The sequence below is a fragment of the Emys orbicularis genome, chromosome 9 (genome assembly GCF_028017835.1).
Source record: "Emys orbicularis isolate rEmyOrb1 chromosome 9, rEmyOrb1.hap1, whole genome shotgun sequence".
NCBI lineage: Eukaryota > Metazoa > Chordata > Testudines > Emydidae > Emys > Emys orbicularis.
In genome coordinates this window covers 78,727,627-78,743,021 of record NC_088691.1, presented here as the reverse complement: position 1 = coordinate 78,743,021, position 15,395 = coordinate 78,727,627, and the positions used below count along the sequence as shown (strand labels likewise).

At 41.6% G+C, this 15,395-nt stretch overlaps 1 protein-coding gene across 1 annotated transcript in view; it reads left to right on the top strand.

Annotated features, from left to right (window-relative positions):
- The first annotated feature begins 255 nt into the window (after window positions 1-255).
- Window positions 256-15,395, top strand: part of ANKUB1 (ankyrin repeat and ubiquitin domain containing 1) — a 34,794-nt gene continuing 19,654 nt past the window's right edge. The window contains exons 1-2 of the mRNA XM_065411374.1: window positions 256-345; window positions 2,761-2,904. Coding sequence (XP_065267446.1) covers window positions 256-345; window positions 2,761-2,904 — 234 coding nt within the window. The remainder of the gene's footprint in view (window positions 346-2,760; window positions 2,905-15,395) is intronic.

Sequence of the window (15,395 nt, the reverse complement as noted above, 5' to 3'; positions counted from 1 at the left end):
TCTTTATTCATGACATTGTATCTCACGGTCAGTGCTGCCTGTTACTGCAGGGCTTTTCTGGCAGGCATTTGTTTTGAAGAGAAGAAACTCTTTGCATTTAGGCTCGATATTTGTAGTCTTCTCTGGCTTGTTGTAGTATGGATTTTGCTTTTTTGTTTTTGTCTTTTGTCATTAATTGTGGATATGAACTTGGCAAGGCATGTGTTTTGTTAGCTCAGCAAGGTCTCCTAGCAGTTTTTAAGAGCGTTTTGCAAGATGAGGATTTTCATAGCTTTTGAAGGATTTTGTGAATCTTTTGACATTTCATCAGACCAAACTGTGCAAGCTGTAAAACTGATGATAAAGGTAGGTGCTTAACTAATTATCAAGCTAATTATTTTTAATTTTGATATGTTTAACTTATGGTTTAAATACATGTATAATATAAATGTATACTGCATAGTATTCCCTATTCTAATGTAAGGGAGTTCATTTTATAGGTCTTCTGGCTGCCTATCCCTGATTTCTGTGTAAGGCTTCTGAGACTCTTACTGCCTGATTTTCAGGTTTAGCCTAGCTCTGCATGTTGCAATATGAAAGATGGGGGCAGCAGGCAAAGCTACCGTTATACTACCATTATAATAGACAGGCTCCTGGTGAAAGTTAGAGCAATCTCGGGGCTACTTTAACTTACATTTGGCTGCCAGCACCCAACCCCAAGGGGCATTTCCCTCAAGTGAGAATCCTCAGGAATTCAATAGCACACTGGTTACACATCTCTTTCTCCCTAGCCATGTTTCCCACATAGACTCTACTGTACAGGTGGGATGGAATCCCTTCCTGATCAGATCTGCCAGCTTTATGGTCCTTTTATGCTACCAGAAAAGCATAAAAATCTGGCCCTTATTCTTTAACAGGGAAATATTCAGAAACAAACTTTTACCTTGTAAAGGTACAGGAGATAGATAATGTTCACTTCTTACATGTGTAACATCCATAACATGTCTAGGCACTTCATCTTCTGGGGAAAGCATATGAGGGAGGGCTCATAACTGGTGCTGATACAATGTAGTATATTTTGGAATCAGGACAGAAATATTAAAAGTGGATACATAAATCTGAGTTTACTTTTGGGGGTTGTTTACTTTTAATGATGGTTTACAGGCTCAGTGGCATTGTGTCAGAGCAAATTCAGACAAGCATTGGTCTCTCTGCGAAGGCATCTTTTTGAACCACTGACAACAAGCGCCACAATTTTATGTGAAATCTGATTGTGTCCACCACCAGCAGCTCTGGGAAGGGTGTTCCAGTTCATGGGAGCAACCGGGAAAGTGTTCAGAGCTAGCGTGTGTGTTTGTGTAGAGAGTCAAGGGAACAGTCAACGGAGGAAGGAAGACCCTGTGGGATGCCCCAGTCAAGGCTGGGATTAAAAGAGAGGCCTGATTCCCCAGAGGTCTCAAATTGTCACCACCGAACTCCAGGCACATGTGCAGCAACTTGCACTCTACATTACATGGTGCCAGAATGATCACAGTGACATTTCAACTTGCTCCTTGTGAGATGAGACTCCTGTGATTCAGGAGTCCCTGTGGCTGCAGGTTTAGCTGCATTGTCTGAATTAATCCCATATTGTTTTATGCATTTACTTTGACATGGCAAGAAAAAGCACTATTTATGTCACGTTCATCCTTTCAAGGAGAGAGTCCAGAGTTCTTGCACAGTCAGGCTCACACTTTAAAAAATGGCTTCTAATTTTGGTGTCCTCAAGTTCTGATGCCAGCTGTGAATATGTAGGGTGAGATTTTCAAAAGCACTCAGTTTGGTTTAACTCTGCTCCCACTGAAGTCAATGGGAGTTTTTTACATGGGATCAGATAGGTTAGGGGTTGGCAACCTTTCAGAAGTGGTGTGCCGAGTCTTCATTTATTCACTCTAATTTAAGGTTTCACGTGCCAGTAATACATTTTAACGTTTTTAGAAGGTCTCTTTCTATAAGTCTATAATATATAACTAAACTATTGTTGTATGTAAAGTAAATAAGGTTTTTAAAATGTTTAAGAAGCTTCATTTAAAATTAAATTAAAATGCAGAGCCCCCTGGACTGGTGGCCAGGACCCGGGCAGTGTGAGTGCGACTGAAAATCTGCTTGTGTGCTGCCTTTGGCACGCGTACCATAGGTTGCCTACCCCTGAGAGAGGCCAATACAGAGCTCTTTAGAAAATCCTACCTGACATCTAATTCAGGTACCTAAATATTCATTTAGGTGCCTCATTTTAGGCACCCAAGTTTGAAGCTGGTAGTCTAGGTCCCTAAAGTTGGGTACCCAAACATATGAGATAACCAAAAGCAGAGGCCACTTGGGAAAATTTGAGCTTTCATAACTCCCCAGCAAGAAGGTCACAGCCTCTGTATTTTTGCTTTAGCATTGTGTCACTTGTAATAGATCAGATGTATTCATTTGTAGCAGCAAAACTTTATCACGTTCTTTAGCCTCCTATACACATCAAATTTTTGTAATTTATAAGCAAAAAATAAACCTAGCCTAAATCAAGGCTCTTAGATCTCAACACTATTTTCTTTTCAAAACACAAAGGTATAAATCTTGTATCTACCAGTTGTATGTTCTTAGAACACTTTACTTGGACTGTAAGCCCTGTGGGGCACAGAGCAGTTTCTAAGGCACTACTGTAATATACATACACCAATAATGAATGCAGATTTGTTCTGGGTAGGAATCACTGCTGAATAGACATTCTTTTCACAATTTATTATTCATTTTTAGGATTATTTCCACATTCCACTTTCTGAAGACAAACAAGGCAGACGATATTTGGAGTTGATCTATGCAGGAGCAATACTGAAGGACAACTGGATCCTTGCTGACATTGGGATATCAGTTTCCTCGACTATTAAATGTGTTGTTAAGGTACAGTATGATTAAAAAACTGATAGTCTTAAGTTGTCCAGAAATTGTGTGTTGTTTGGTTCTCCTTCTAGACCCTGTGCTAAATTTAACATCACTAAGCAGCAGTAGAAAGTATCTGACCTCAAGAGTAGCCACCCTGACCTTCAAGGAATGAGTGTAAAAAGTTGTTATGGTAACATGAATGATTGGGCTTGCATCTATTTACATGGAACTTTAAAGACTGTAAAAATAGGGTCTCGCTACAGAAAGGGTATCTCTACAGAAATTGAATTTGTGGAATGAAAGACCTTTACAAATAGGGAGAAAAAGCCTGATACAGCACAATACCCATTTCCCACTGTGGGCAATAGATTTAGGAGGATCTTGTCAGCAATATATTTCTGTCACCCCCAACTCCATTCCTTCCCTCAGTATCTGTGATCACAAATTGACTTTAGGTCATGATCTGTCATTTTTCCTCTGCTGAATATATACCTTGGCAGTCAGTTGCTGCTGCTCCTTCATGAAGTGCAGAAAAGCTAAAGGTAAATTGCATTAAATAGAAAAATAGCACTAGTCTCTCTACTCCCACTTGCACAGGCTTCCAGTAAGCTAAGTGCAGCAAGTTTTAAGTACAGCACATAGTATAGTCTTTATAATACTGTTGATGAGAATAGAGAGAGAGAGGCCACAGCTGGAACCTTGAATTTGAACCTCTTCGAATTTCAGAGGGTGTAGATTATATCCCAATCCTTGGCTCCAATCCTACCCCAATGGTTTTGGTTCTGAATTGGATTCTAAACCAGAATGAGCCATTTTTCCATTCATGGTTCAGCTGTGGACAAACTTGTGTGAGAAATGCTCACCATTCAGAGGTCTAATCTTGCAAGGTTGCCAGTATTCAAGATGACTGAAATCTCATAAACAGCTGATCTCATGAGACTTTCATCATTTTGGGCTGAAATCTCAAAATCAACTATTGAGATTTTGAGACCATTAAAAACAATGATGAGCCCTGGCCCTTATTAGGCCTCTAAGCTGAACCCTAAAGCCTAACCAAAGCCAATCCCTATATCTAGTGAGAATAAAGCATTCAGAGTTAATTTTAGAGGCATTGTTCTACGAAGAATTATCATTCATTATAACTTAGCATCATGGTTTGGCTCCCTCCTTGCCATGGAGAATACCCATGGGAGAGGATCAGGGAACTGCAAGATTTCCTTGCAGAGTTTCATCTACATAATCCCTGAAAGGGAAAGGATCTGGGGGCAGGAGGGGTGGAGACTTGGAGATCTGTGGAGTAAGGCCTCTTGACCCAGTGGATTCACTGGTTCTCCAGGGAAGGGCTCTTCCCCATCTCCCTCTCTATAGAGGCAGGAACTCATCCATGTGGATGTCTCACCTTTTATTTGGTTCCATTGGCCTCCCTCTCCTCTAGTAACACAACTGCACCAGGAGACATGCTGTCACTGATTGGGTCCACCTGCCCCTGTAGCTGCTTAGTAGCAGCTGCAGAGGACATGAGTGGGAGTTGAGAGCTCCCAGCTGTATAAATTTCCCGCTGAATTTTTGCATGGAAATCTGGTGTGGTAGGAGGGGACAGTGCCATAGAAAGTGGAAACTGCCTTGCTTCAACCCTGGCTCCAGCCTCAGTCCAACTCAAAATAAAACTGTATATCAAGAACTAGTTTATTTCAGTTTGTGAAATGTGAAAAAGGAAAAAAAAATCAAACAGGTGCTCCCTGCATTGTACTATCTAAAACAGCATGTATGATGCAAAAATTCAGAACACCAAAATCTTACTTTGCAATTCCGCTGTAACTGGAAAATCTCTTCTTCCTTCATTCTCAGGAAGTAGAACATATGATTTCATCTTGCTTTCTAAATGCACCTATATTGAAATAACCTGGGTTTTTCTTGTTGTGTATAGCAAAAGTCACTCTTTTCCTGGAATACATGAGAAGGAGTTAGAATTTCAGAGGAATAACTCCTAATTTTGTATTACAGTTCTATGCCAACACTATTAAAGGAAATAAGCAATGCAAAAGACGTCACAAAATACAATAGCAAATCAGGCTGGTATGGTTTGGTAAAATAATTGTATCCTTAATATATAACTAAGGAAAACATGACATATATGATGTCTTTTGGGCATAATTTTCAAACCTGGTAGCCTAAATTTGGATACCTAGACCTGCATCTAGCTGTCTAAATTGTTGCTGTTTATATATACCTGTTTCAGACACATCAATGATTATACAGGCTATTAAAAGTATATTTAGACATCAAAATTGGGCTGCCTCGGGCAAATTCTGTCTTCACTTACAATTGGAAAGTCAATAAATAATACTTCGCACTTCTACAGTGCACACATCTGAGGATTTCAAACATTGTCTGAGCATTAATGAATTAAATCTCCTAGCATCCCTGTAAGCCAGGTATAATTAGTTATTATAAGTATTCTTTCCATATTACATGTTGGGTAACAGAGGCACAGAAGTTAAGAGACATTTCCAGGGAAACTGGGTACAGCTAGGAATACAATCTAGGTTGCCTGACTCTCAATGCTGTGTTTTAACCAAAAGGTCCTCCTTTTTCAGTGCTGTTGCACACATGGACCTAAAGACAGAATATGGCATTTGGGAGCTACAGTTTAACCCATGTTCACTTAAAGTCTGTAATTCCATGAAAGTGTAAGCCTCGCTCAGCTGTGTTGTACACAAATTAAAATGAGATATTTACCAATTGCCATCACTAGGGTTACCATATTTAAAAAATAAAAAAAGAGGACACTCCACGGGGCCCTGGCCCCGCCCCTTTCCCACCCCCGGCCCCGCCCCAACTCCGCCCCTTCCCCAAAGTCCCCGCCCTAATTCCCCCTCCTACTTCCCAGCCACACGAAAAGGGCTACCGGCTTCACGGTTTGCCGGGCAGCCTCCAGACCCTGCGCCCCTGGCCGGCGCTTCCCCAGCGCAGCTGGAGCCCGGGAGGGGAAGCGCTCAGCCAGGGGCGCAGGGTCTGGAGGCTGCCCGGCAAACCGTGAAGCCGGTAGCACTCGGGCTTCGGGCAGCCCCCATGCCTCCGGACCCTGCGCCCCCGGCCGGGCACTTCCCTCCCGGGCTCTAGCTGCTGTGCTCCTCCCCTGACTCTTCGGCTCTGTTTAAGAGCTGAGCTGCCCGAGCGCTCCGGCTTCAGGCAGCCCCCTTGCCTCCGGACCCCGAGCCGCCGGCCGGGCACTTCCCCTCCCGGGCTCCAGCTGCTCTGCTCCGGCGGCGCAGGGTCTGGAGGCAAGCCGGTAGCGCTCGGGCAGCTCGGCTCTTAAACAGAGCCGAAGAGTCAGGGGAGGAGCAGAGCAGCCGCGGGAGGGGAAGTGCCCGGCCGGTATTTTCCCGGACATGTTCGGCTTTTTGGCAATTCCCCCCAGACGGGGGTTTGATTACCAAAAAGCCGGACATGTCCGGGAAAAACCGGACGTATGGTAACCCTACCATCACGTACATTTATTTTTAAACAGTATTTTGACTGGATTGTTCCCAGCTACAAGAAAAACAGAAAGTACTTCAGTTAAAGAAGGTATAAAAGATTTTTTTTTATATACAGGGCTTTTCAGTGTCTGAATGTCCCTTATAGCCTGTGATTACTAAGACAAAGTCTTATCATGCAAAGGTATTGTCAAGCTTATTCAATGTTAGGCCTAAAACTTCCGGAAGCCTCAAAGATCAAGCATAGCAACCAGAGCAAGTGTAGCAAGTTTAAACTAGGAAATATTGTAGACTTGTGGTCAGCTTCAAAAAGCAGGCTTTGCAAAATTAGATATGGATTTGTGGTCAAGGTGTAAAGCAACCAAGCACTTCTTTAGGCTGCTTCAAATGTTTTGTGTCTGACACATTAACCACAATTAGGACAATTGGCTGTATTCGGAGAATCTGAGTTGTGTACCTGTGCATAGATCATAATTTCAAAGTAACCACAACTACCACAGTAAACATTTGGCCTAACCTGATTGGTTGACCTGCTTCAAAACATGGCAGGCAGATGAGATAAAATGTGTAGAGCCTCAGGTGGGTTTGTGTGTGTGTCTTGGTCTAAGAGGTTGTTCTCTTTGATCGGTCAGACCCACACCCCCTGAACTACACCGACTATCTGCGCAAAGAGCGGTCGACTAAAGGGTAACGTATTCTCGGCAGGGTAAGGTTTTAAAGTAAAAAAGTCTGGTTGCATGCAGTATAAAGTAACGGAGTAGAGAAGTCTGGGTTGCTCGAGCTAATTTGATCTCAAGTTGTGTTGGCACTACAGTATTACAAATGGTAGTGTCAGAATAATTTGATCTCAAGTCGTATCAATGCTGCAGTATTAAAAATAGTAGTAAAATCTTAATAAAAGTATTACATTGTTTAGGAATACAGTAGTTATAAGTTGCTAATATAGTAGTTTTACTTATGCTTGTGCCCACTGGTGGAGGGAACAGTACGTGCAAAGTTGGTAGTCAATAAGTAACAGTAGCTTTGCGTGTACTTGCCTTCAGTATCACCAGCCATTTATATTCAATGCTAATAGTATGATTTATAGTAGTAAGTAATTGATGCATAATATTACCTATACTTGTGCTTGTTTGCAATATAATTTGCCATTTATATTAATCCTTATTCAATGCTGGTCTCTATTTCTCCTTTTCCTATTCTGTCTGTGTTGCATTTATAGCTGTAAGTCATTAAAAACCTTTTTTGAGGAATAATCAGTAGTCTTAGTTTTCTCTTATACGGACACTCATAGACTTTAAGGTCAGAAGAGATCATTATGATCATCTAGTCTGACCTCCTGCACAATGCAGGCCACAGAATCTCACCCACCCACTCCTGTAACAAACCCCTACCTATGTCTGAGTTATTGAAGTCCTCAAATCGTGGTTTAAAGACTTCAAGGTTCAGAGAATCCTCCAGCAAGTGACCCATGCCCCACGCTGCAGAGGAAGGCAAAAAACTCCAGGGCCTCTGCCAGTCTTCCCTGGAGGAAAATTCTTTCCTGACCCCAAATATGGCGATCAGTTAAACCCTGAGCATGTGGGCAAGACTCACCAGCCAGCACCCAGGAAAGAATTATCTGTAGTAACTCAGATCCCATCCCATCTAACATCCCATCACAGGGCATTGGGCATATTTACCTGCTAATAAAGATCAATTAATTGCCAAAATTAGGCTATCCCATCATACCATCCCCTCCATAAACTTATCAAGCTTAGTCTTGAAGCCAGATATGTCTTTTGCCCCCACTACTCCTCTTGGAAGGCTGTTCCAGAACTTCACTCCTCTAATGGGTAGAAACCTTCGTCTAATTTCAAGTCTAAACTTCCTAGTGTCCAGTTTATATCCATTTGTTCTTGTGTCCACATTGGTACTAAGCTTAAATAATTCCTCTCCCTCCCTGGTATTTATCCCTCTGATATATTTATAAAGAGCAATCATATCTCCCCTCAGCCTTCTTTTGGTTAGGCTAAACAAGCCAAGCTCTTTGAGTCTCCTTTCATAAGACAGATTTTCCATTCCTCGGATCATCCTAGTAGCCCTTTTCTGTACCTGTTCCAGTTTGAATTCATCCTTCTTAAACATGGGAGACCAGAACTGCACACAATATTCCAGATGAGGTCTCACCAGTGCCTTGTATAACGGTACTAACACCTCCTTATCTTTACTGGAAATACCTCGCCTGATGCATCCTAAGACCGCATTAGCTTTTTTAACGGCCATATCACATTGGCGGCTCATAGTCATCCTGTGATCAACCAATACTCTGAGATCCTTTTCCTCCTCTGTTACTTCTAACTGATGTGTCCCCAATTTATAACCAAAATTCTTGTTATTAATCCCTAAATGCATGACCCTGCACTTTTCACTATTAAATTTCATCCTATTACTATTACTCCAGTTTACAAGGTCATCCAGATCTTCCTGTATGATATCCCGGTCCTTCTCTGTGTTAGCAATACCTCCTAGCTTTGTGTCATCTGCAAACTTTATTAGCACATTCCCACTTTTTGTGCCAAGGTCAGTAATAAAAAGATTAAATAAGATTGGTCCCAAAACCGATCCCTGAGGAACTCCACTAGTAACCTCCTTCCAGCCTGACAGTTCACCTTTCAGTATGACCCGTTGTAGTCTCCCCTTTAACCAGTTCCTTATCCACCTTTCAATTTTCATATTGATCCCCATCTTTTCCAATTTAACTAATAATTCCCCATGTGGAACCATATCAAATGCCTTACTGAAATCGAGGTAAATTAGATCCATTGCATTTCCTTTGTCTAAAAAATCTGTTACCTTCTCAAAGAAGGAGATCAGGTTGGTTTGGCACGATCTACCTTTTGTAAAACCATGTTGTATTTTGTCCCAATTACCATTGACCTCAATGTCCTTAACTACTTTCTTCTTCAAAATTTTTTCCAAGACCTTGCATACTACAGATGTCAAACTAACAGGCCTATAGTTACTCGGATCACTTTTTTTCCCTTTCTTAAAAATAGGAACTATGTTAGCAATTCTCCAGTCGTACGGTACAACCCCTGAGTTTACTGATTCATTAAAAATTCTTGCTAATGGGCTTGCAATTTCATGTGCCAGTTCCTTTAATATTCTTGGATGAAGATTATCTGGGCCCCCTGATTTAGTCCCATTAAGCTGTTTGAGTTTGGCTTCTACCTCGGGATGTGGTAATATCTACCTCCATATCTTCATTCCCATTTGTCATCCTACCATTATCCCTAAGCTCCTCATTAGCCTCATTAAAGACTGAGGCAAAGTATTTGTTTAGATATTGGGCCATGCCTAGATTATCCTTAACCTCCACTCCATCCTCAGTGTTTAGCGGTCCCACTTCTTCTTTCTTTGTTTTCTTCTTATTTATATGGCTATAGAACCTTTTACTATTGGTTTTAATTCCCTTTGCAAGGTCCAACTCTACATGGCTTTTGGCCTTTCTCACTTTATCCCTACATGTTCTGACCTCAATAAGGTAGCTTTCCTTGCTAATGCCTCCCATCTTCCACTCCTTGTAGGCTTTCTGCTTTTTCTTAATCACCTCTCTGAGATGCTTGCTCATCCAGCTTGGTCTACAACTCCTGCCTATGAATTTTTTCCCCTTTCTTGGGATGCAGGCTTCTGATAGTTTCTGCAACTTTGACTTGAAGTAATTCCAGGCCTCCTCCGCCTTTAGATCCACAAGTTCTTCAGTCCAATCCACTTCCCAAACTGATTTCCTTAATTCTTTAAAGTTAGCCCTTTTGAAATCAAAACTCTAGTCCCAGATCTATTTTTGTTTGTTCTTCCATCTAGTTTGAACTGAATTAGCTCATGATCACTCGAACCAAGGTTGTCCCCTACAACCATTTCTTCTATGAGGTCCTCACTACTCACCAAAACCGAATCTGAAATGGCATCCCCTCTTGTTGGTTCTTCAACTACTTGGTGAAGGAATCCATCAGCTATCGCATCCGGAAAAATCTGAGCCCTATTATTATTACTAGCACTTGTCCTACAGTCACTCTCATTACATCTGTGTTGGGTGGTGGGCAGTAGCGATCACCCGGGGCCCCATTGGGGTCCTGACGTGTGCCTCCTTCTTCCTTTATCTCCACATAGCCTTTTTCTTGAGTCTTCTCCCTCTCCCAAATCCCATAACAGGTCATTTTCCTTAATTTTCTGAGGTGGCTGATTGCTGCCTTTATTTTAAAGAAAATACAACTCCTCCGCTTGGAGGATTTTCACTCTGGCTGGAAGGAGGAGGAGTTACCCTTTGCATGAAAACGACTGTTTAATATGGTGACAGGCTTTGCACAGGACCTTTACAGCTGGTATTAAATCTTAACCCAAAACAACTATTTCTGTCCCTCACAGTCAATGTCTGTAACAACCTTGGCTGTTTTCATCCATCATGAGGATCACTTTTATTCTCTCCAGGATGGCATTTGTGTGGTTTTTGTGTCATGGGGCTCCTATCTACCCTTCTTGTCTATTAGCATATCAGATCTTCTCGGCTACTAAATTAGAGTACTCTGTGCACCTGTCATCCATACAAGTAATCATGTCCATGTTACCACTGCTGTGGGGGTTACGCAAAAGTCATGCATTAATAAGACCAGATCCTTGGCCCTGCTCCATTTCTTTGGACTGCCAATGCTGTCTTAAACAGGTGAAGTGCCAGAGTAACTACCCCTACATCACCTTATTACAGCCTCCAGTGGAGGCAGTGTGGCCATGCGGGGGGCGGGGGGGGGGCAATAAACTTTTGGGGACTATTACCAGTCAGCACAACTTAGAGCAGCCCTGAGGATAAAACCAGACCCTGGCTAGCCTCAGGACTGAGGGATGTAATGTTGGTGTACAGCCACCTGTGATCACCACTACCCCAGGTCCTGTGCCAAGCACATTTCATCCAGATCTGAGTTTCAGGGCCGTAGGCTTCAGCTGATTTTTCAGCAACGCTTCCTGCATGAGTGCTGGAAAGAGGGAGAACAGGATCCCTGCATTCTCTCCCCACAAACTCATCTATGCTGGGCCAGGCACAATTTGACCTTCATTTTTTTGTCAGAAGGGAGATAAGTGCTGATGCTAAAAAAATACCAGGCAAAACGAAGCATTGTAGAAACAGACATGATAAAAGTACACAACAGTACTGCAACCTAGATTTCTGTTTCATACACACAGGGAAGACTGTCTTTTAGAGTGGGTTTTTTTTTTTTTTTTTTTTTTGGATTAGCTGCAAACTGCAAAGCCATGTTCAGTAATTAATGAGGTGGGCTGTTGCAAGGCAGCAGCTTCTGTGCACTAACAAGCCTGGCTTTTCGCCATGGTTGTTATATAAGCCGGGAAAGATCCTGAAGATAGCTTGGCTGTATGTAGGTCCCTCAGTCCATAAACAATAAAGAACATTTTTAGTCTTGCTTATTGCTCCATTCTCTGTCATAGGATTAGTTGGCCAGAATTATTGCTGCTCCTGGCACAGAATCACTAGGGCTGCTGCAGCGCATAAAAACAAGGAGTGGAGCAGTGAGGCAAAAGGACTGCAGTGTTCAGATGTCTTTGAGAAACTTAGCTGCTTGTTTACTCCAAGTCTTCTGGTTCTAGCATTATTGTTGTTGCTGTTTCCCTGGGGAGAAAGATAAATTGAATTTAATCAAGTCCTTGATCTGTATGCATGTTGCATGCTGTGTGTTTGCTTTTTCTTCGGAAGAGGCAGAGATTTGGTGGTAGGAATTCTTTTTTTAAATTGCCTCTTTAAACCCTGATGCAGCACCTCCCTCGGTAAATCTGTATAGTCACTGCCCATTCCTGCAAGGTGGTGACCGCCTCCAGAGAGTCAATAATTGAGAGGCCACAGCATTTTGCTTGAGATGCTCAACACCTCTGGGGAGTAGGCCTTAAACATGTGGCTCTCTTTAGGGTTGAGAATTTACATGCATTTCCATAACACCAATCAGAAAACACTAGACACAATCAGTACTTAAAAACACTATTTACAAAATATATGCAAAATGACGCAGCATCAACAACAGTAATTGATTTCTCAATTCACCAAAACTGAGACCCTCTCCACTAAATCCAATTTCCCTTAGAAAAAACTTGCATAATAGAAAAGCTTTGCACATGAAGGTCCATAAATTCTGGCTTTGTTGGAACAAAGGGTGACATTAATTTTGGGAGGTGAAAGCCTTCATCCTATAATGTTTTGTCAACAACCCCTAGGCATGGAAATCTAGGAATTGTCAGACTAATTGTCCCAGCTGATATCAGTTGTTGGAATGGAATATAAGGAGAGAGCTGGTCTCATGAAGGTTGCCTTCACTAGAAAATGGTATGATGTGGTTTGAATATGACTGTGTAGAGTTGAGTCAGCTGACACAATGCTGACCAAGACTGAATAACACTCAGATCCCCTTCCTCAGTACTCCTTCCTAGGCAGTCATTTCTCATGTTGTATGTGTTCAATTTATTGTTCCTTCCTAAGTGGAGTACTTTCCATTTGCCCGTATTGAATTTCATCCTATTTACTTCAGACCATTTCTCCAGTTTGTTCAGATCATTTTGAATTTTAATCCTATCCTCCAAAGCACTTGCAACCCCTCCCAGCTTGGTATCATCCGCAAACTTTATAAGTGTACTCTCTATGCCATTATCTAAATCATTGATGAAGATATTGAACAGACCTAGACCCAGAACTGATCCCTGTGAGACCCCACTTGACATGCCCTTCCAGTTTGACTCTGAACCACTGATATTTACTCTCTGGGAACGGTTTTCCAACAAGTTATGCATCTATCTTATAGTAGCTCCATCTAGGTTGAATTTCCCTAGTTTGTTCATGAGAAGGTGATACGAGACAGAAGCCTTACGAAAGTCAAGATATACCACCTCTTCTTCTTCTCCCATATCCACAAGGCTTGTTATCCTGTCAAAGAAGGCTATTAGGTTGGTTTGACATGATTTGTTCTTAACAAATCCATGCTGACTGTTATTTATATTCTAAGTGTTTGCAAATAAATTCCTTAATTATTTGCTCCATTATCTTTCTGGGTACTGAAATTAAGCTGACTGGTCTGTAATTCCCCGGGTTGTTCTTATTTTCCTTTTTATAGATTGGCACTATATTTGCCCCTTTTCCAGTCCTCTGGAATCTCTCCCATCTTCCATGACTTTTCAAAGATAATCGCTAACCTAATGGCTCAGATATCTCCTCATTCAGCTTCTTGAATATTCTAGGATGTATTTCATCAGGCCCTGGTGACTTGAAGACATCTAACTTGTCTAAGTAATGTTTTAACTTGTTCTTTCCCTATTTTAGCCTCTGATCCCACCTCGTTTTCACTTGCATTCACTATGTTAGAAGTCCAATCAAAACCTTCTTGGTGAAAACTGAAACAAAAAAGTCATTTAGCACTTCTGCCATTCTCACATCTTCTGTTATTGTTCTCTCCCACATTGAGTAATGGGCCTACCCTGTCCTTGGTCTTCCTCTTGCTTCTAATGTATTTGTAGAATGTTCTCTTGTTACCCTTTATGTCTCTAGCTAGTTTAATCTCATTTTGTGCCTTGGTCTTCCTAATTTTGTTCCTACATACTTGTGTTATTTGTTTATATCCATCCTTTTATCTTGACCTAGTTTCCACTGTATGACTCTTTTTTGAGTTTCAGATAATTGAAGATCTACTGGTTAATTCAAGGTGGCCTCTTGCCATATTTCCTATCTTTTCTATTCTGTAGGATAGTTTGCTATTGTGCCCTTAATAATGTCTCTAAAAAACTGCCAACTGTCTGAACTGTTTTTCCCCTTAGACTTGCTTCCCATGGGATCTTACCTACCAACTCCCTGAGTTTTCTAAAGTCTGCCTTCTTGAAATCCATTATCTTTATTGTGCTGTTTTCCCTCCTACCATTCCTTAGAATCATGAACTCTACCATTTCATGATCACTTTCACCTAAGCTGCCTTCCACTTTCAAATTCTCAACCAGTTCCTCCCTATTTGTCAAAAATCAAATCTAGAACAGCCTCTACCCTCAGTGTCTAATGCTGTCATCTATGCTACTTTTAACAGTCATGTCAAATACAATAACATTTTCTAGTGAAAACAAGTCCTAAGTGTCGAGCATGCCAGTGACACTACAGAAATAAGGGACACAAAACCCAAACTATGAAGGGCTGAAATCTCATCAAGTGGGTAGCCTGCCTTATTCTGTTAGCTGAAATGTGAATGATCTTCAGCTAGTGGTGCTTGGGAAACCCAAAAAATTTCATTGAAAATTTTGACTAACTTTATCATCAGGTATAGCACCACAAAGAACATATTACAGTAAGTCAATCTGGAGAAGACAAAAGTACAGGCTTTTGACAAGGCCTTAGTCAAGCCCAGAGATAAAAAAAGCAACTGGGGGGGGGGGGGGGGGGCTGGCTATCTGAACATCCAGGAGCAGTCAAAGATCCTATAGGAAGTCTAGATTGTAAATTGTAAGATATCCTCTCTACCATCTCCTCTTGTTTCACTAATAGAGCCAAATTCTGCTCTAACTCACAGATGCTACTCAGCTGAAGTTAATGGGGTGCACTAATGTGCAGAATTAGGCTTACATTTTTAAGCAGTGACCATGTGTTAATTGTTGTACAAGATGTAAAATATAGACAGACCTTACCTTGGAATTGTTATAAATGAAGTAAAAATACATGCTCATGACTTTCATCCTTGCATCTGAAAGCATTTTACAAATCTGAAATAGCTAAGCCTCACAACATCCCTGTGAAATAAATATTATTAGATCTATTTCATAGATGAGTGAACTGGAGCACAGATTTGTTTAGGGCCCACTCCTCCAGGTGTTAAAAGCCCCTCTCAAGAGACGATGAGTGCCCTAATGTCTCACTGATGTCAAAAGGAGCTTATGTTGTTCAGCACCTCACAAGAGGTGCTCAATATCTTGCTGGTTTGGGCCTTTAATGACTGGATGAAGGTCAAGCAACCAGTTTGAGGGATA